The 21,528-nt window shown below is 41.2% G+C and overlaps 1 protein-coding gene across 1 annotated transcript in view; it reads right to left on the bottom strand.

Moving 5' to 3' along the window:
• CDH8 (cadherin 8) overlaps positions 1-21,528 on the bottom strand; it is a 390,162-nt gene that overhangs the window by 354,782 nt on the left and 13,852 nt on the right. Inside the window, exon 2 of the mRNA XM_020902626.2 lies at positions 19,765-20,212. Within this exon, the coding sequence (XP_020758285.1) occupies positions 19,765-20,016 (252 nt within the window). The 5' untranslated portion in view covers positions 20,017-20,212. The remainder of the gene's footprint in view (positions 1-19,764; positions 20,213-21,528) is intronic.

The following is a 21,528-nucleotide window of genomic DNA, read 5'->3' as shown; positions in this document are numbered from 1 at the left end:
CATTAGTTTCTAAATTCTATGTATGTTTGTGCTTGATGAAATGTGAATACTTTATCCAAGAATTTCAACTATTTTATGGGAGATTATATATTAGGAAAGTTCAAGGGCAAAATTTGATAGTAAATGTATTTATGTCTGCGATGTGATTCAGCAACATTCAGCTGCCTGACTTCACACAAATTATATAACCTCATGAAGTCTGTTTGTGTCTGCAGACTGAAAGGTATTACAGGATGGACCTCATATGGATTTTGTGAACATTAAATGATAGGCCATAGTGTTTATTCTAGTGCTAGCAAAAAGTGTTCGAAATGTTAGTCCTCGGTATTAGGATTAATAACAATGAGATTTCCTATTTTCTTTGAGAGCTCTATAGGATGGAAACTGTAATACTTGTGATACAATATAGTCTAAGATGAACTTCTTGTAAAACATCTCATTTTCACAAAAACAAAGTTAGTTACAAAACTGAGGTGAATTTATAAGATAATACAACTAACTCATCTTAGGTAATAGATTTAACCATCACTGTATCTAAAAACAAACTTATCAGAAACATTCAGCACAATAATTATCCATTAGTAGGAAAGTTAATAATTGTTTATCTGAGTAGGTGTGAGATTTTGGTGGTATGCATGAGTGGAAGCGGTGTAAAATGCATAAGTAATTATGAATCTAAAGTTTCCTTCTCTTCAATATTTATAAAGTGTGCCATTGAAGATTAGCTTCTATTTCAGTGAATTTCAGATACTAAAATAATAGAATGTTTTTTGCTTGTTCAAGAACTTGAAAATCAAGCTCTTTTGAAAATTTGCCCACACAAAAAATAGCAATTTAATAGCACTGTTACTGCAATGTTACAGCTTTTATCAAGTATGTTTTAATAATGTTCTTTTCATGCAATCTCCTTGCCAGGTATTACAAATTTAATATTTCATTGTAATTTATATTATTATGATGACGGTGATTCTATATGTATATGCCAAGAATACTTCATAATGCCTGATTGTATTTTTTTTTCAGAGAATCATTTTTATCCCTATCAGCTCAAAAGAAAATAGTCTCTCTAACCAGTCTTTGTCTTTGGGTGGTCTATATCAAAGCAGAACTCAGTATGTTCAACATCACTCCTTAATAAGTGGTGGAAGCTGAAAGCTGGTTAATGTCTTCAGCCCACCCTCTCACTTGACCTTCAGGTTTTTGCAGTGTGTTTGTACTGTGACATTTTGAAGCACTGGAAATGTGTGCTTATCAGTATGGAATGTGGATATCCATTATTTGATTCTGAATTTTCTTCTCCTTCCTGATATCAAATAGAGAGTCACAATTAAGCAGGTACTTTGCTCCATGCCTTCAGAAAACAAAGCACTCATGTTAAACCAGGACCGGCTCCTTCTATTCCACGAGATTTAGTCCTTCCTTACACTCAATGTTATATTTGTTTAGATGACTCAGAATTATATAGAAACAGAATGCTGGGTTTCAGAGGGCCCAAGAGAGCCCTGAAGTCATCCATGTCAATTTCCAGATGAGTAACGTATGGCCACGGAACATAGGGGCCTCATAATTTCTAGGGAATAACAATCAGAAGAAAATTTTAACTAAAGACAAGTAAAGTCCAAGGTGTAGGCTACTTAAAACAGAACCAACTACTATGACATCATTTAGTCCCCTCTAAGTGAATGAAGCTTTCATATTGTTTGGGGGGTCCTAGAGGAAAGTAAGTCCTTCAAGTTAATTTTCTAGATGAAGAAACTGAAGTTCAACAAGATTAAACGACATACAAGGTCACAAGCTGCTGTGTAGGGCTGTTTTGACAAGATTTAAAATCCAGCATTGTCTAACTTCAGAGAGGAACTCCTACCACAATACTCCAGGCTACCACAGTTGTCATTTAAAAGGTAAGGAGCCTGTACTTTCTTTTCTTTAAATATTCATTTGATTGATTGATTGATTTGGCTGTGCGGGGCCTAGCTGAGGCTCCTCAGATCTTCAATCTGTGTTGCGGCATGCAGGATCTTTTTAGTTGTGCCATAATTAGTTGCGGCATGTGGGATCTAGTTTCCTGACCAGGTTATCAAACCTAGGCCCCTTGCATTGAGAGTGCGGAGTCTTAGTCATTGGACCACCAGGAAAATGCCAGGAGTCTGTACTTTTGACCAAGAGAGGTCAGTGTAGGTGACGCGGGCTACGGTGAACCGAATAAGCTATTCATCATAGGGGATAAATACAAGACAACAGGCTAGCCACTGTGGTTATAACAACAGAAAAAGAATACAGGTTGTATTGAAAACTTGCTAATGGTTTCAGAAATTGTACTAAACATTATTCCCTAATTTTGTGTTAAGTGTGTTTCTCTGTTCATACAAGGCTATTTTGCTTCTATAGCTGTAAACCCAAATCTATGGTTTGCTTGCAACAATATACCTTAAATAGTAAACTGTAAAATAGAAAATGCACATCCTTTAACAGGAAGGAGGTTCAAATGAAAATTTGTATAGGTGGCTCAGACGGTAAAGTATCTGCCTGCAATGAAGGAGACCTGGTTCGATCCCTGGGCTAGAAAGATCCTCTAGAGATGGGAATGGCAACCCACTCCAGTATTCTTGCCTGGGAAATCCCATGGCCAGAGGAGTCTGGTGGGCTACAGTCCATGGCATCGCAAAGCACTGGACGCAACTGAGGGACTAACACTTTCACATTAATGCTTAGCTTTCAGGGGAGGCAGAATGGAACCTAAATTCAACCCCTGCCCTGACCATGTTAGAAGAGTTTTCCTTGTGCTGACACTTTAATAAAATTCAAAAGAAGAAGTCAGAACTGTGCGGTGCATATAGAGCAGCAGGACTAGACGATTCTGCATTTGCAAAGTCTCTTAGAAGTCTCCAAATCCAAAGTAGGGAATCTGTTCTTGAGATAACTCAAAAGTTCTCTCAGGAGAGAGGAGCCTACAAACACAGACTTTCCCTTCCTTATCACATTTCAGGTAGCAGTCTCCAGGCATGCTGCTTTTCCCTGTAAATGTAACAAAGCTTCTCTGCCAGGCCATGGGATGAAAATGGATTCCAGGGCTTGAATTACCAAGTGGCACAGACCTGGTCCCACCCAAATGGAAGCCTGGTGAATAATTTTTTAAAAAGATCTGATTGCAGTGATCTTCCTCAAATGTTAACAAAGGAATTCTCTAATCTTCTTGCATTCACGGTTTCCTAGCCTGGACTACGCATCATTGGGAACTTGGGATGCCAGGCTGTAGAAAGAAACACAACCTTGGACAATGTGAAGCTAAGGCAGTGTGGGCTTTTCACAGCCTCATTCAGTAACATCCCCTGGGAGGATGACTATGATGAATCCACGTTGTCAGTATGCATTTGGCAGTGTTAGTAGGCAGAAAGCACAGTTCTTAGATTTAAAGGAGACCACAAAAACCAGGTGATGGGAAGGGATACTTTTAAAATATCCCACCCAGGCCTTTGCTAGCTCTCAGCAGTGGCAGGCTGCAGGATTTAGGAGCCCGAGTCTTACTTAAGTTGGTGGTGCAGTTGCAGTGCAGTAACCTCAACACACTTCTTGATGGAGAGGAATTACCATAAGGCAAGGGCTTCCCGGGTGGCGCTAGTGGTAAGGAACCCGCCTGCCAATGCAGGAGATGTAAGAGACGCAGGTTCGATCCCTGGGTCAGGAAGAGCCCCAGGAGGAGGGCATGGCAACCCACCACAGTATTCTTGAAGGATCCTCAGGGACAGAGGAGCTTGGAAGGTTACAGACCATAGGGTCACAAAGAGTTGGACACGACTGAAGTGACTTAGTACCCACCACAGAGCAAACCTCTCAGAGGACCATGAGCAGGCAGAGTCCTGCTCTGATTGGAGCAAACACTGAGCAAAGTGCCAGAGATTTCACTTTGCAGCATTTCCAGCGTGGGCTGAACACCACCCCAGTTATCCTTCTTGGCTCCCTGGGTTGCTGGGATAATCAAGAAAAAATATTTGGAAGAGCTAATTGTGTTGTGTAAAAGTAAGAACTTTTTCCCTATTCTGTAAGAACATATCCATGTGCAAGGAAACATATGGAAGAACCAAATAAAGTTAGAGAGGAGGCAGAGCAGTGTAGGCAGAAAGAAGCGCAGATTTTGGATTCAGCTGGTTCTGCATTCTATTCCCCATTCCCCACTTTCTTGGCCATTCTAGGACAGTGACTAAATCTCTACAAACCTAAAATTCTTTATCGGTTAAAGGAGGCATAAAGGTGATGTTAACAGTCCCCTCCCTAACAAGGTTCAAGTGAAGGCTAAATAAGATTTTGTACATCCTGGGAGGACTAGGCACTTAGAAACTGTTACTTCCCTTGGTCCGACCTATACGTAATCTTCAACTTTCAACATATAATTAGTCAAATATATTTGCAAAGTGTAAAAAACAGAAAATCACCTCAGCCTTCTTTATGGCCATTTTAGGTTATTTAAAATTACTCAGGACTTCGCTGGCAGTCCAGTGGTTACAACTCTGAACTTCCAAGGCAGGGGGCACAGGTTCGATCCCTGGTCAGGGAACTGAGATCCCATGTGCTGTGCACGTGGTCAAAAATAGTGATAATAATAATTTTTTAAAAATAAAAATAATAAAATAAAATTAGCTGCAAAAATTAAATTGTTTATATACTGGAAATAAGAATTCTAACAAAATGGTATATTTCTTTCAATGTTTTAAAAGCCCATTCTATAATTTTAGAAAGCTTTAGAAAATATAAATTGTACAAAGGCTTACTGGTAATCCTTTCCCTCTTTCCCATTTGTTTTATAAGCTACTGCTGTGATTCCTTGGAGAAGGCAATGGCACCCCACTCCAGTGCTCTTGCCTGGAAAATCCCATGGATGGAGGAGCCTGGTGGGCTGCAGTCCATGGGGTCACTGAGTCAGACACGACTGAGCGACTTCACTTTCACTTTTCACTTTCATGCATTAGAGAAGGAAATGGCAACCCACTCCAGTGTTCTTGCCTGGAGAATCCCAGGGACGGGGGAGGTTGGTGGGCTGCTGTCTACGGGGTCACACAGGGTCGGATACGACTGACGTGATTTAGCAGCAGCAGCTGTGATTCCTAGTATGGATGACACGATGATTTCACTTAAAGACTCATTATTAAATTATGTTCCATAGCTAATTTGAGGTTAAAATCCCTTGATTTAGTCTCTAGCAGCAATGCTAGAACATGTATACTTTTAAAAGACAAAACTGGGTCTCAGGCAAAGTTTAGAAGAAAGATTATCATGTCTGTTGGTTCACTCAAATTGTTCTGACTTCAGACCCAGTCCTGCCAGCCACAGTTATTCAGCAAATGCCATGTGTCAGAATCAAAATGCATTTGTTTTCAAAAAACCAGACCCATGTGATCAGAAATGCCATAAAAGTACGCATAAGCCCATCTGTCCAGGGGCTGAAAGAAATTAGCCTGGGGCCAGTGAAAACCACTTCAGTTCAGTTCAGTTCAGTCGCTCACTCGTGTCCGACTCTTTCCAACCCCATGAATTGCAGCATGCCAGGCCTCCCTGTCCATCACCAACTCCCGGAGTTTACTCAAACTCATGTCCATCGAGTCGGTGATGCCATCCAGCCATCTCCTCCTCTGTCGTCCCCTTCTCCTCCTGCCCCCAATCCCTGCCAGCATCAGGGTCTTTTCCAATGAGTCAGCTCTTCCCATCAGGTGGCCAAAGTATTGGAGTTTCAGCTTCCGCATCAGTCCTTCCAATGATCACCCAGGACTGATGTCCTTTAGGAAGGACTGGTTGGATCTCCTTGCAGTCCGAGGGACTCTCAAGAGTCTTCTCCAACACCACAGTTCAAAAGCATCAATTCTTCAGCGCTCAGCCTTCTTCACAGTCCAACTCTCACATCCATACGTGACCACTGGAAAAACCATAGCCTTGACCAGATGGACCTTTGTGGGCAAAGTAACGTCCCTGCTTTTTAATATGCTGTCTAGGCGGCCCCCAGATCCTCTCCGGATGGCTTTTTTCTGCACACGCGCACACTGTCCTCCTATCTCCACCACCCTGCTCCCCTCCCTCTCTCAATCTTCATCCTCACCAAGTCTCACTTTTCTTCCTCACGGTTTTGGATTCTCTGTTTCTGTGATGGTCGCTCACTGTCTATCAGTGTATGTTTTCTGTATATAGGCTCCTCTCTTATGTTGCAACAGTTATGTGACTCTGTCTATAATTGAGGCTTTCTCTGTTACTGTCCATGTGCTGCTTGGTCCTGTTCTTTGCATCTCTTTGACCCTGTCTCATCACCCCATTCTCTGTGTGTGTGTACTTATGTGTTAGGGCAGGTGTGCTCTATGTTTCTTGTTTGGTCTTTCCACTGCAACTTGTATCTTTCCTTCCACTCATGAGATGAAGGAAAAACTAGGAACACTGAAACGCATTCCCAATAGTTTGGTTCGGATGTGGAATTTGGTTTCAGCTATTAAAAAACAAACAAAAAGATGTTTACAGCATGAATCTAAGGCAGAGGAGAAGATGAGGAGAACAGAAGCTGTAATCAATAGAACCAACCTTGCAAATGTCTAATGATTCCTGAAAAGACTACACAAGGCTGCTTACAAATGTCCCTGCAAAGTCAGGGTCATATTCCGAGCATGAGCCCTGCCAAAATAACACTGCTCTAAAAGGAAAAATAACAGGACAATGCACATGCCTGCACACACACACACAAATACACAAAAGGCAAACTGCAATGAGAAATTCATTTATACTTTTGGGTTCCCAGAAGCACATAAAAAAATAAAAGCAATGAAAACTCTACTATAAATAAACCTGCCACATTCTAAATAAAGCCTTTGACTGGCTGGGGAGTCTGGCTTTGCTTGGAGGAGTTACAGGATTTGGTCATTTTTAATAGCCATGTTTGCTCTTTCAGCAAATTACTTTTCCTCACAGAATCTGCTAAAGGCATGAGGGGGTTATTCTCAGTGGTCAAAGTGCACCCGTAGCAAAGGACATGACCAGAAGTGTCCAGAGGAAGGTCACTGTGATAAGAGCTAGCAAGGAAGAGATGAAACAGAAAAGCACAAGTTCATTTGGAAAGAGATTCTTGGAGTTGCAAAAGGCAAATGGAGAGAGGGGAGGTCAGGAAGAGAGCTAAGTGAATTACAGATCCCACCCACGGATCCTCCGGAGTACCGTCCACCAGTTTCCAAGTACACAGGGAATTGTTACTAAATTATTCAGTATTAGCACAATTAGTTCAAGCAACTGGAAGGTACAATTCTTCTGTCTTCTATAACTCCTATCTATGCGTGCAAGATTCTCTTTTCCATTCCATTCATCTATTCTACTCTTCTTTCTACTGTTCTGGCAATTCTCAGTTCAAAAACGCACACAGAAAACTGCCCAGTTGTGGCAAAGCTTCCAGAGAACTAACTTAATGATACAGCTCTGGAGTACTTAAGAACTTTGCCCAATTCAGAAAACAGCAAGAATCATTTCACCATAGTCACCTAACCAATGAGAATTCACTTCAGTTCCAACGTCTCAATTGTCTTATCTGCAAAATGGAGACAACTACGTCTTTAAATATATTTAATGCACAAAGTAAGATGTCTTAAAGACTCAATAAAACTATTCTTCTCCTCCTACTACTCCATCATTTTTTCTTCTATTTTATCATCATGATCATGTTAAAGTGTATCTGTAAATCACAGAGCCAAAAAAAAACAGATACTGGGCTGGCCCCTACATTTGGAGAAAAACCCACAAATCACTTTGTACATGTACATGGTACCATCCCTGCATAGGCCCAGGCTGAGGCAGTTTCTCTCTCCATAAAGGAAATAAAACAGAGGCACCACTCGCATTAGCCTCAAGGATATATTTTTTCCTTCTCTCAAGAGGTTTGTATTCACTCCTGTCTCTTACTTCCAATGCATAGAGAGAGATTTGCAAAGAAAAAGGTGTAGCGGCTTTGCAATTGAATAGAAATCTCTAAATGTCTATTTACATCTTACTAAATGTTTTTTTTCTTTTCCCATTTATTTTCATTAGTTGGAGGCTAATTACTTTACAATATTGTAGTGGTTTTTGCCATACGTTGGCATGAATCAGCCATTGATTTACATGTATTCCCCATTCCGATCCCCCCTCCCACCTCCCCCCACCCCATCCCTCTGTGTCTTCCCAGTGCACCAGCCCCGAGCACTTGTCTTATGCATTCAACCTGGGCTGGTGATCTGTTTCAAAAATACATCTTACTAAATGTTTTAATGGAGAAGGCAATGGCAACCCACTCCAGTACTCTTGCCTTGAAAATCCCATGGACAGAGGAGCCTGGCTGATTCAGAGTTGGACACGACTGAGAGACTTCACTTTCACTTTTCACTTTCATGCATTGGAGAAGGAAAGGCAACCCACTCCAGTGTTCTTGCCTGGAGAATCCCAGGGACGGGGGAGCCTGGTGGGCTGCCGTCTATGGGGTCGCACAGAGTCGGACACAACTGAAGCAACTTAGCAGCAGCAGCAGCAAACGTTTTAAACAGGCTTCCCAGGTGGCTCAGTGGTAAAGAACCCACCTGCCAACGCAAGAGACATGGGTTTGACCCCTGGGTCAGGAAGATCCCCTTGAGAAAGAGATGGCAACCCATTCCAGTGGGAAATTTTTTTTTAATTTTAATTGGAGGCTAACTACTTTACAATATTGTGGTGGTTTTGCCATATGTCCACATGAGAGAATAGCATTGAAACATGTATATTATCATATGTGAAAGAGATCGCCAGTCCAGGTTCAATGTATGAGGCAGGGTGCTCAGGGCTGGTGCACTGGGATGACACAGAGGGATGGGATGGGGAGGGAGGTGGGAGGAAGGTTGAGGATGGGGAACACATGTATATCCATGGCTGATTCAGTGGGGAAATTCTTGCCTGGGAAATCCCATGGGCAGTGGAGCCTGGCAGGCTAGAGTTCACAAGTCACAAAACAGTCAGGCACTACTTAGCGACTAAATAACAAACAACAAACCTTTTATATCTAGTCTTGAGACCGTACCTTGATTAACCCCAGTGAGCCTCACTTTTCTCATCTGCCAATTAGGGTGGCGGCCTAGCACATCAAGCCCCTCTAATATGAGGTTCAAATGTGGCGATGTGTTTCCAAGATTACAGAAACAAGTTCTAAGATCACCATGCCCAGGTCTGATTCCCGGCTTTATCACTTGTACACTGTTTGTCTAACTTGGTAAACTCTAACGCAAATGACTCTTCCCTTCAGTGACTCTCTCCAGGTGTGGACATGGGAATAATGGTAGCTTCATCAGGGGGTTGACATGAGGACTGAACGAGAAAATGTCATAAAGTATCTACCACACAGTAAACAGTCAATAGAATTAAGATGCCTCTGGCCAATGTCATCAAGTTCACAATCTCAACTATACATTTAAAGGGAAAAAAAAAAAAATCTATGCAACACAGCCAGATAAGATTAGAGAGAAATAGAGATAGGTATTCAGTATTTTATTCTCTACTGTTCCCCCAATATTCCTCGGCCCTGCTGGTTCACATGGATTCCACTATCGTCTCCCATGGAAGCCCAGTGACCTTTGTGACATCTGATGCTCTTGCAGATTTCAGAGCACATCTACTACATTGTGGTAAATAATGCCGGAGAAAAAAGAAGCCCACACATCTGAGCAGGAAAAAGTTCCTAATCCAGCGTGGCGGAATGGGGACGGGGGTTCCAGGGCAGTGACCTCCTGGGCTGTCACCTGCAGTATAGTGGAGCCCCATCTGCAAACTGACACTACAGCCTGCTATGTTCAACACCTACCACACAAGATTGAGGCTGCTGCCCACAACCATGCCGAGAGCTCTTGCCAGTACCAGCTCCAAGACTTTTCTTTGATTGAGTTGTATTCAAAATTTACTTTGTCTACAGATAGCAAAAACCATGACTTGCACTGTCCCTGGATTAATTGATTGATGATGGATTGATTTCTTCAAAAACAAGTTTTCATTTTAATCCTTTCTTGGGCATATGAGTTCCCCAGGGTTTATTGTGAAAATGCAGATTCTGACTCAGTAAGAATGAAATTCTACATTTCGAAGGAGCTCTCAGGTGAAGATGCTGCTGTTGATCAGCAGACCCTCACTTTGAGTAATGAAGGGTGCTTTAGTTCTCCTCCTAGTTATGATGTCTAAAATGAGTTCTAAATGTTTTGAAATGTGAGTGAGGCAGCTGGTGCTGATGAAAAAGCATATCCCTACTTTAATGAACTAGTCAGATATTTGAATATTGACAGCAGTGTCATATTAATATATTTCAAAATATTCAAGGTCTCAGTTAGAAACAGGAATATACATAATCAAATTATGCCAAGGAGTGAGTGTGTGTGTGTGTGTGTTGTTGTTGTTCAGTCACTCAGTTGTGTCCAACTCTGCAACCCATGGACTGCAGCATCCCGGGCTTCCTTGTCCTTCACTATCTCCCAGAGTTTGCTCAGACTCATGTCCACTGAGTCGGTGATGTCACCCAACCATCTCATCTTCTGTTGTCCCCTTCTCCTCCTGCCTTCAATCTTTCCCAGCATCAGGGGCTGGCCAAAGTGTTGGAGCTTCAGCTTCAGCATCAGTCCTTCCAATGAATATTCAGGGTTGATTTCCTTTAGGATGGACTGGTTGGATCTCCTTGCAGTCCAAAGGACTTTCAAGAGTCTTCTCCAGCACCATGGTTTGAAAGCATCTATTCTTTGGCACTCAGCCTTCTATAAGGTCCAATTCTCACATCCAGACCTGACTACTGGAAAAACTATAGCTTTGACTACATGGACCTTTGTCAGCAAAGTGATGTCCCTGCTTAATACACTGACTAGGTTTGCCATAGCTTTTCCTCCAAGGAGAAAGTGTCTTTTAATTTCATGGCTGCAGTCACCATCCGCAGTGATTTTGGAGCCCCCAAAAATAAAGTCAGCGACTGTTTCCCCATCTACTTGCCATGAAGTGACAGGACCGATGCCATGATCTTAGTTTTCTGAATGTTGAGTTTTAAGCCAACTTTTTCACTCTCCTCTTTCACCTTCATCAAGAGGCTCTTTAGTTCCTCTTTGCTCTCCTCCATAAGGGTGGTGTCATCTACATATCTGAGGTTGTTGATATTTTTCCCAACAATCTTGATTCCAGCTCATGCTTCATCAAGCCCAGCATTTCGCAAGAACATACACAGGTAAAGGGTGAATGTAAGTTAACTATAATGGAAATAATATATACAGATGAAAAATGCTGAAATGTTAAAGAAATTGCTATGTAGAAAACATGTCTGGCCAAGCCAAATGAGATCCTGTAAATCCTATAAAACTCTTATCTTTCTTAAATAACATAGAATCATAAATAACATTTCTAGGCTATTCTCATTTATTGAAAGGTTACAAGCAACATGCAGGCTGACTACATTACTTAAAGACTCCAAAGATAGTTCCCACCTTTGAGGTCAAATACAAAATCTTCATAAGATAGTTTCGCATTTGAAGGCCAAATCCAAAATCTTCATTTTTCATTAATATGTGGTCTGTTCCAGGGAAATGAAACTTATTTAACATTCACTCAGCAGAACAGCAAGGCAGTGACTGTTCTTTCTCTCTTTATCATTTCATAAAAATGATTAAATATTGCTGGCACTTTAATTTATTAATCGATGAGATTGAATTTCCAAGAGTTTAAAAAGGTATGGTTTAGGAAAAAAAAAAGATCCTACTTACCAAATGAGTTTCACATTAAATCATGGTCTCCAAGAATTTACTATGAATAGATGGCATTGTTTTTTTTTAAAAAACTGAGGAATATAACACTGTCATTTATTTTTCTCTCATTTTGCTATGTTTTAAAATGTAGTAATAGCTTACAAAATAAAATGTAGGAAAATTAATAAAAGAAAAAGATAATCCAACCACATGTACTGAAGAAAAAATGTTTTAGTCTATTGGTATATTTCCCTTTATTGATCTGTGGTACAGTTATTAATGGGGCTTCCCTGGTGATTCAGACAGTAAAGAATCCTCCAGCAATGTAAGAGACCCGAGTTCAATCCCTGGGTTGGGAAGATCACCTAGAGAAGGGAATGGCAACCCACTCCAGTATTCTTGCCTGGAGAATTCCATGGGCAGAAAAGCCTGGTGGACTATAGTCCAGGGGGTCGCAAAGAGTTTGACATGACTTAGCAACTAACACAGTTATTAATAGGAATTAATGTCAGGAATTAATCCATTTTGTTTTTAATAGGTTACATGATTATTATTTACTCATTAAATAGAATCATACATTTGTGATTTTTGTAATTATGCTGTTTTCAATTAGGCAAATTTTTATATCAGAAATAATGGGTGGTGTTTACAGATACAATTAGGATTCTCCTTACAATAGGTTTTAAAATCAAAAGTATTGACTTTGTATGAAAACTGTTGAATATGGTTGATCAGACTGATAGGTACACAGAAATTGACTTTTTTTTTAATGTTTGATTATATTATCTTATATTATCTTATGTACCCATACATATCATAATAGATAATCTATTAGATACAGGTACTCTATTCATATCACATATATTTTGAATTATATTCTCCACACATTTTATATCTAGCTTCTGATATTTACTCAGTGGTAATCATGTTCCCATGTTCTACATTTTAACCATTTTGGTATGATTCATACTACTCTGCTGTGTAAACACAAAAGGAAAACCTTCCCAATTGTTCAGCCTCTATGTCTGCCCAATTCTTCTCTCTGAGCTTTGGCCTTACATTAGTGGTAGGTATCAACTCTGTTTGCTTTCTTTTTTTTTTTTTTTTTTCCCCACATTGACTACCTCGATGCCATTTATTCATAAAATAGGGTTACTTAATCTGGCTTTTTCAGCCATAAACATAGACTTACTAGTATTTTGCTTCAAGTGGGAAAAGAATGTGTCTCAATGAGAAGACTCTTAAAGAAGACCAATAAAATGTAGAAGACTCTTCTTGTAAGAAGTCTGCATGAATTTATTTTTCAAGACATCTACAGAGACGAGCAGATTGCACACACTCTTACCTGGCCCCTTGGTAAGGAGCAAAGATACAATTTGCTGTGCCCAAGAGAGGCTGTGCGCCTTTTCCCTCCAGCTGCTTTTGTAGCAGAAGTGGGAAAAAAGAAAAGAAAATAGAGTGAAAGTCTCGGGGCTACCAAGAGAAAGAATTAGGAGATGACTTGGGATTTTACTCATGGAGAAAGTCAGCTAATAGACAGTGTGCACATGTGTGTGTGCATATGTGTGTGCATGTGTGTGTGTTGAGGGTTTCGGCTAACACACATGACTAATACTATTCCAGTTTTTTTTTCATATCAGCACCAAAAGATTTCCAACAGCCCTGGGATGCCTGTTATTTGTAAGTCAGGACATTGGGCAAAAGGCAGACAACCTTTGTTGTTTGGCCAGATTGAGACGTGCGATGCTGACTTGCATTCCTGCCAAATTACTGGTGCACAAGGCTCTATCTGAGTAGGCGGGAGCTTCACAAAACTGACAGTGAATTGTTCTCGCAAGGCCGAAGATACAATTTGGCTGCGGCTGCGCAACCCATGCCCTTAACATGCAAACGGCCAGCAAAAATAATGGCATGTCAAGTGCAATTTTCTCACCAGCCGCTGACACCGTAAACTGTAATACAGTGTAATTATTTAGCATCCCGTGTCCTTCATACTAAACACCACCCAAACGATTTCCAAGTTACGGCGAAGAGGGAAGGTTAGAAGGTCAATTTTAAAGAGAGAAAATGAGTCAGTGCCTTGGAGGGAGAGAATTATAAATAGACGTGGCATCACCAATGAGAGTTATATCCAAATAAGGAGTTGCTCAGAAATCCAGGTAGGAGGGGAAAAGGAAGGAAAGAGAGCTGAGGAGTTTATGTAAGAAAGAGGATTTAGGAGAGATCTCTGACCACCTGGAAAGCAAACCATAATTTTTTCCCCAAAAATAAAAGCAGTCTGAGGAACAGTGGATCGCAGAACCACAGAACAAGAGCTCAAGGAACTTGGGCCAAAAATCGATAGATGTTGCACACATTTTTTATATTGCTTTCTTTTCCTGTTCCATGGGGATTTGTAACTTAAATATAATTCCATAATCCACTATACAAATTACAAGTGAGGAAATTGAACCTGAGAAGTGTTGCATGGCTTTCTCTACCAGCTCCTTTAGAACAGATGGGGGAAAAGACAGAAGCCAGATCTCCAAGAGATTCTTGCTCATCTTTCTACCTAATTCCAAAGATTTCAACACAAGCTCTCTGTCTCCCAGTTACCCAGACCCAGTCTCAGCTCCTTAAATGGCCTTGTGCGTATACAATGTCTTCTGTGTCAAATGTTGTCTTTTTCAGCTCTGCACCCTGGTTCCCCTAGTTATGGCAACCTTTAGGGAAGCTTCCATCATCCCACCAAACAGAATAGCTTCATCTGTATGGGCTTCCACACCAGAGTACTGACCTCAGTTTTAACCTGACATATGTTTTTGTGATTGTTTTCTTAACATCTGTCTCCCCCTAGTAGCCCATTCTGATAGAGGGCATGGATCTATGTTTGCTCAGAGCTAAGAATCCATAGATAAGAACACTTAGGAGATAGTAGCTGCTCAATAAATATTTGCGGAATGATCTAATCAATCACCCTCCTGACTCACAGGCAAGAGCTTTCAGGATGGCATCAAGCAGCCCAGCTTAAAGAATCCATGCACATTTCATCCCAAGGGTGATATTTTTGTCTCAGTTACAAGACTTATGAAAAACCACCATAGGTTTTCCATCTTTCTTTTCTAAGACCAGAAAAAATGAGAATATAGGGTGAAGGGTGTACCACATTATTCTCTTCCAGAACTGGCAGAGAAAGTCAACACAGGAGGTTCTGGGCAGTATAGAAATCAAAGTATTTATGTGTATACCAATAGGCTCTGAACTACCTTACTCCACAGAGAGCTGGAGGCAGGAGTGGAGTCAGTTTGGCTGTTATTTGTTTTTTCAGATATTCAGAAAGATTTTTGGTCTAGTTTGTGACATAAATTTCTACATGAATTGGAAGATAATGGAATTTCCAGGCTGCACTGCTTCATGCTACAGGGGACAACCTCCAGAGAGAAGAGTCTGCAGTCTTCATGAAACGACTTGTTTTAACAAATTTGTTATTGTTACTTAGTTGCTAAGTTATTTCCAACCCTTTGCCACACCAGGGAGTGCAGACCGCCAGGCTCCTATGTCCATGGGATATCCCAGGCAAGAATACTGGAGCGGGTTGCCATTTCCTACTCCAGGGGATCGTCTCCACCCAGGGATCAAACTCATGTCTCCTGCAACGCAGGTGAATTCTTTACCACCGAAGCCACCAGAGATTCTTATCACTATTGCTATTTCAGAGAAAGACTTTTAAAATCAATGCCTAGAAACAATGTTTAAATTACCTAGCAAGTCCCTAAAATCCCAACAAAAGTGGAGAACATGAAAGCAATGTATTGTCTCTTAACTGAAAAATACTATTGATACTAAAGGTGATTTATCTTATTTTATAAATTCCTCCATTTTTAGGTGAATTATTCATTCACTTATTCATGCAAAATATTTACGAGCTATCCCCATACACAGGCAGAGTTCCAGGTTCTGGGGATATTCAGTAAAGAACAAAGAAGACAAATCCTTTTCTTTGTAGAACTTACATTCTAGTAGGTGACATATCAGAAACAAGATGAAGTTTGGAGACGTGAGATAGTGGTCTTCAGGAAGGAATAAAAATAAAGCATAGTTAAGGGTTTGAAATATCAGAAGTGGGACAGTTTTATTTTAGACAGAATGGGGCAGAGAAGGTTCTGTAAGAATACAAAATTCAACTTCCTTTTAATTCAATGGGACATATATAGGCTTATGCTGCTTCTGATTGAAGGGACCCTCAGTCGTCCCACCCTATTCCCATGATGTTGCATAAATCTTTCCACCCGGCAGAGGCTCCTAACTTGCTACTCCAGCCCACACCATTAAGCTAAAAGACAGTTACCCTTCAAGACACATGGAAATATCAACCATCACCTTCATCCTAAGCAACCTGGGCTCATTGAAAGGGCCCCTCATTAGGCTCCCAGAGTCCTGCGCTCACCTAGTGATGTAGCTGTGCTTTCTTTGTCCATCACTCCAACTACACACACACACACAAACACATGTAAGAATACAATCATGACTACAATATGTGCAGGCACTATGCATGCCTTATTCTAGTCGTTCTTATCTACTTGTATTTACCTTATCTGGCTAACCCTTGAGGAGCTTGGTTACTTTCCTAGGGTAAATATCCAGAAAGTGGCAAAGCCAATACTCAAACCTCCGCAGAGTCCAGCTCTAAGACTTCGTTTTTTCTCTGCATCCAGCTGCCTACCGATAGAGTGAAAACAGAAATGAAGGATGCGAGGGTGTATGTGAAACTCTGGAGAGCCAATCACTCCAAAACTGACTCTGCCCGTGAGCTTGAACTCATCTGCGGAGCCCGAGGCTCCCCCTTCGGTGACTTGCAGGAGGGTCTTTGAAAGAGCAGGCATGCTCCTGAGTAATGGCGCTTCTCAGCCAGCTCCCGGGGAGAAGCTCAGCGATGAAGCGGTTCAGAGCCAGACGTGGAAGAGCGCTCACAGAGACAAAACGGTATAAGGCACCGGCGGGCACCCCGATATGGATCATCCCCACACGCAGCCTGCTCACCACCTGCAGCAGTCACCTGCAATGCATTTTTGGGCTCTGCTACAACCTAGGTCCCTCAAAGGCTAAGCCATAACAACTCAGGAGCAATTTTCTTTAAGGGGAAATATACATGACTGGAAATGTTTGCAGGGAAAGTTCCTCAGAAAAGAGGATTAACTCAGTCATTTAGGAACTGGCCATGTCCAGGATCAGAGCAAGAGGAGTTCATCAAGGATCAGAATCATCTTGGCCATTTCAAAATCCTAGGGTTCGGGACTTCCCTGGCAGTCCAGTGGGTGAGATTTTGTGCCTGCGATGCAGAGGGTGCAGGTTTGATCCCTGGTCAGGGAACTAAGATCCCACATGCTGTGCAACACCGCCAAAAAAAAAAAAAAAAAAATCCTAGGGTTTACTAGCAGCATTTCTGTCCTTGGAAGAAGCATGAATTTCTCAAGCACTGCTGCTGCTGCTGCTTCTGCTAAGTGGCTTCAGTCGTGTCCAACTCTGTGAGACCCCATAGACAGCAGCCCACCAGGCTCCTCTGTCGCTGGGATTCTCCAGGCAAGAACTGGAGTGGTTGCCATTTCCTTCTCCAATGCATGCATACATGCTAAGTCATCTCAGTCGTGTCCAACTCTGTGCGACCCTATGAACAGCAGCCCACCAGCTTCCTCTGTCCACGGGATTCTGCAGGCAAGAATACTGGAGTGGGTTGCCATTTCCTTCTCCTCTCATGTACTATTATGTCACAAAAGGATAGTAAACACTGCATTGTTTGCCTTTCTCTCAATTGCTACATTTAAACAAGGGAGGTAAAATTAGTCATTAGATCCTGACTCCAAAACAAATCCCAATTTAATTACTTTTTATACTCAGGTAAAAATGTAAAGTTCTTCTGGGGATAGCAAGTTTGTTTATATCACAGAAGACATCAACGTGTGATAGACCTCCATAGAGTTAACTAACAGAAAACAGGCAGAAAATATCCATCAATTATCTATGTGTGCATGTATTGTATATCCAGAATTTCCAACGGCGTGAAAATGCATTGTCAGAGGGCTGGATAAGAAGTCTGAATATCCAGAAAGTAAGAATTTAAGAACTCTGCATTCTATACTCAATAATTCTTAAGTGTAAATTATGGTTTAAATACATGGTAACTAGTCACTAAGATGTAATCGGATGCAGTGGATAAAATTACGGCCTTGGGAATCCCCAACTTGATTCAGATTCAGATCATTTACTAGTGCTACGATCTTGGTTTGCTTTATTAATCCAAGTCTCAATTTCTGCACTCACCAAAAAAAAAGAAAAAGAGAGAGAGAGAGAGAGAGAGAGAATGTGGTCAAGAAGCCCCTGTGTAAAACCCACTGGGCCAGATGCTTTGCAAATGAGAACTTTTCACATTTAGAAACGTTTTAAGGTAAATAAACTGTATAATAAGTAAAACCTTCAGCAGAGTCTGGGGCAGTAGCCTCTAATCAAACACATCAACACTTCTGCAGGGAAATATATGAAGTCACAGTAATGGGATGCATTACGACTATAAATAGCCTCCAGTCAGTTCTGCTACCTGAGTGTGCATCAGGCATACAAAAAAATCGTTTTTGTATTTTGACAAATAAAGGAGCATAGATGTATTTTATTCATATATTGTTTGTATATGTGTATATATGCACACATAAACACCTATATGTATACATGGTGGGGAGGGAGCTACTGTTAGAATCAATCAGGACTGTGCCCACAGAGTGCTTTTATAATAGTGTTCAGTACAAAACAATATTGACCAGAATGCGAATTCCTTGAAGGCAGGAGTCATTGGTTTGCTCATCAACAGGCCCCTATACACCTAAAAATGTGTTTGACTCAATAATACATGTTCTCCAAATGATTCCTGATACCACCTCGTCCAGATTTCCCTTGCCCAAGTGAAACTACATGAAATGAAAAAACATAATCCTTGGGAGGCTCAATCTGCTTTGCAAGACAATGAGGTGGAAGCACAAATGGGATCAGAAGTTTCCAGTGAGACACCAAGTCTTGAAGCTCAATATTTAATTCTTTTTTTTTTTTTTAATCACTGCATTTGGGAAACACATAGTACTGGCATGATTCACTTCTCAATCTGACTTATCAGGAAAATCAGTACTTGGCAGGCTCATAATTGGAATTCTACTTACGATGATGGTATGTGCCCAAATTAACAGAAGTTTATGAATAATTCTGAGGAAAAAACATGTATAGTCTTCAACAACCCACAGTGAGACTGTGTAAATCAGGGAGTGCCTATCATCAGAACAAGGAACACCTGTCTAACTTGCTAACAGCAAAACAAATGTAAACCCAGTCTAACACATACGTGCACATACACATGCACAAACACACACACATCACCAAACCAAAACTTCGATTCTATCCATTTGATTCCACTTGACAATGAATAAATCAGTATCCTATTGCAGTCACTGAATGACCGTAAGTACAAGGCACGGCTAAGCACCCACTCCAAGAATCTACCTTTCTCCATCCTAGGTTAATAACTGAAACAACAAATGAATAACAACAAAAAAGGAGAAAAATCTACCTGCAATTGGAGATACACGGCCTCAGAATAAAATGGGACAAAATAACATCTCAGGAATCCAGGTGGTAGCAATTCAAACTGAGCAAAAATGCATACATCTTCCAAGTCCTGTAAGCTACAGAAGAGGTTTGGCATACAGACTTTTTATATGAAGTGAGGATGAGAATGCTTATTTGTGTATGCATTACACAAGCGTTATTATAGCTATGATATAATAGATGGGGAGGGTGGGTGAGGTGGGGAGGATGAGCTTTCCGGAGAAAAGCAGTTTGTCTGCATTTAAATCTGTTACTGCGGGATTATTCATATTCCTAAAGAAACCAAGAGGTAAATGAACTAACCATCTGGCCAAAAGTACTTACAGCTAAGTGCGGCAACAACTGTGACAAGCCTAATGTTAAAGATCTAGAGACCAGTAACGGACCCCAAAATTGGGATCTTAAAAACGAAGCTTACCCGGCCAACAAGGATCGGTTCAGGTCCAGAAAACTCTTCCAAGACAAACATTTGATTCCAAACCCAGCCTCTTTTGGAACGATTCAAAATCCGCTGTTCTTCACTCAGCCTGTTCAGTTCCAATGGGGATCCACTCATTAGAACCGGAGACTGATTCATCGGAGCCGAGTAAATACAAGGGGGAAGAGTAATCCATAATATTATTAATGGAGTCCAGAGATCCAAGAGCATTTCCGCTAGCCGTTCTGGCATGGTCCCACCAGTTAAGCAAATCACCACGAAAATGAGACAATTACTTTTTTTGCCTCCGGTCTGCAGCCATCCAATTCATCATGCGGTGCCGAGCATTTACTTACAGCCCTGCCACCTGTTTACAGCACAGGAAACAGACATCATCTACGCAGTTTTTCTAAGACCACGATCCATGGGCTGTCCTCATTGAAATTTCCTGCAAAAACAAGGAGGGAGAAATATAGTGATCCACCACCAACAGGTTTTAAAACAAACTCACTGCTTTTCAAAAGCACGTGAATGAACATTTCCCACAGCCTTGAATTAAGAAAGTGGATCCAAATAGATTGAGAATAAGTAGGCTCACAGGTCTTTTTATACTGTAAGCTTTCAGATATTCATATTAATTCTCGCTGGCTTCCCAGGTGGTGCAGTGATGAAGAACCTGCCTGCCAATGCAGGAGACACAAGAGACATGGGTTAGATCTCTGGCGGGTTTGGGGGGGACGGTGGTTGGGAAATCCCCTGGGAGGAGGAAATGGCAACCCACTCCTGTATCCTTACCTGGTAAATACCAGGCACAGAGGAGCCTGGAGCTACAGTCCATTGGATAGCAAAGACACAACTGACCACACATGCATGTGAGCCTGTGATAGACAGGACTTAGCAACTGAGCACAGCAACACAACGTTAATCTCTGCTATCTGCTGCCTATCAAAAACTGCTTCAAGTCCCTGAAATTTGCATCTCCCTCCTGGTTTTTCTTCCTACTTTCTCCCTCCCTTTTTCTTTCATGCCTCCCTCCCTTTTCTCTCTCCATCACTTTCACTCTCTTTTCTCACAGTCTTTGGTTATAACGCAAGTGTGGGTAGGCCAACGTAGCCTTCCTGCATTCTTGCAGAGATTGCAAGCCTTTCTTCCTTCCTTCATTTCTTCCTCCTTTTCTTCTTTCTCTTCTGTCTCCTTCCCCACCCTCCAGTTTAAAGAGAAGTTCTAGTTCCCTTTGGGCTGCACTATGTGAAGAAACTAGCTTCAGTGGTTAATTAAAAAAAAAAAAAAAAAGCTACAAATGAGAACAGGAAGGGAAATAGCACCAAATGTTACCGTCTTAGCTGCCACAGCCCATCAGAAGGGATTGTCCAGCTCAGGCTGCAGAATACAATTCTCTGCCAGGATGCTAATAATGAGTGAATAAAATTAGAATGCTCCCAGAGAGAAATTCTGTAACGTCCAGCATGTATGTTATAATCAGGACAGTGTCAAGGCTCCCATTCCAAATGTACAGTTGAACAGGAGATTTAAATTATGAAAAGCTCCTTTGGGAATGAAATATGGTAAAAATACAATTTTCAATTGAGGAGATTTCAGAAAGCGATGCACAAAAAAAATCCCCATTACCCAAGGTGTCAAATACATTTTTTTTGCTTACCTTCGGTGTGGCAAAACGTGTTTCTTCCCTCTCAAAAAAATTATTTTTAAAGAAATAATGTTCCCCACACATCCCAGAGAGAAGTCTAGTTGAATTAGATTAAA

The sequence above is a fragment of the Odocoileus virginianus genome, chromosome 20 (assembly GCF_023699985.2).
Source record: "Odocoileus virginianus isolate 20LAN1187 ecotype Illinois chromosome 20, Ovbor_1.2, whole genome shotgun sequence".
NCBI classification, from domain to species: domain Eukaryota; kingdom Metazoa; phylum Chordata; class Mammalia; order Artiodactyla; family Cervidae; genus Odocoileus; species Odocoileus virginianus.
This window is presented reverse-complemented; position numbering and strand designations above follow the sequence as displayed.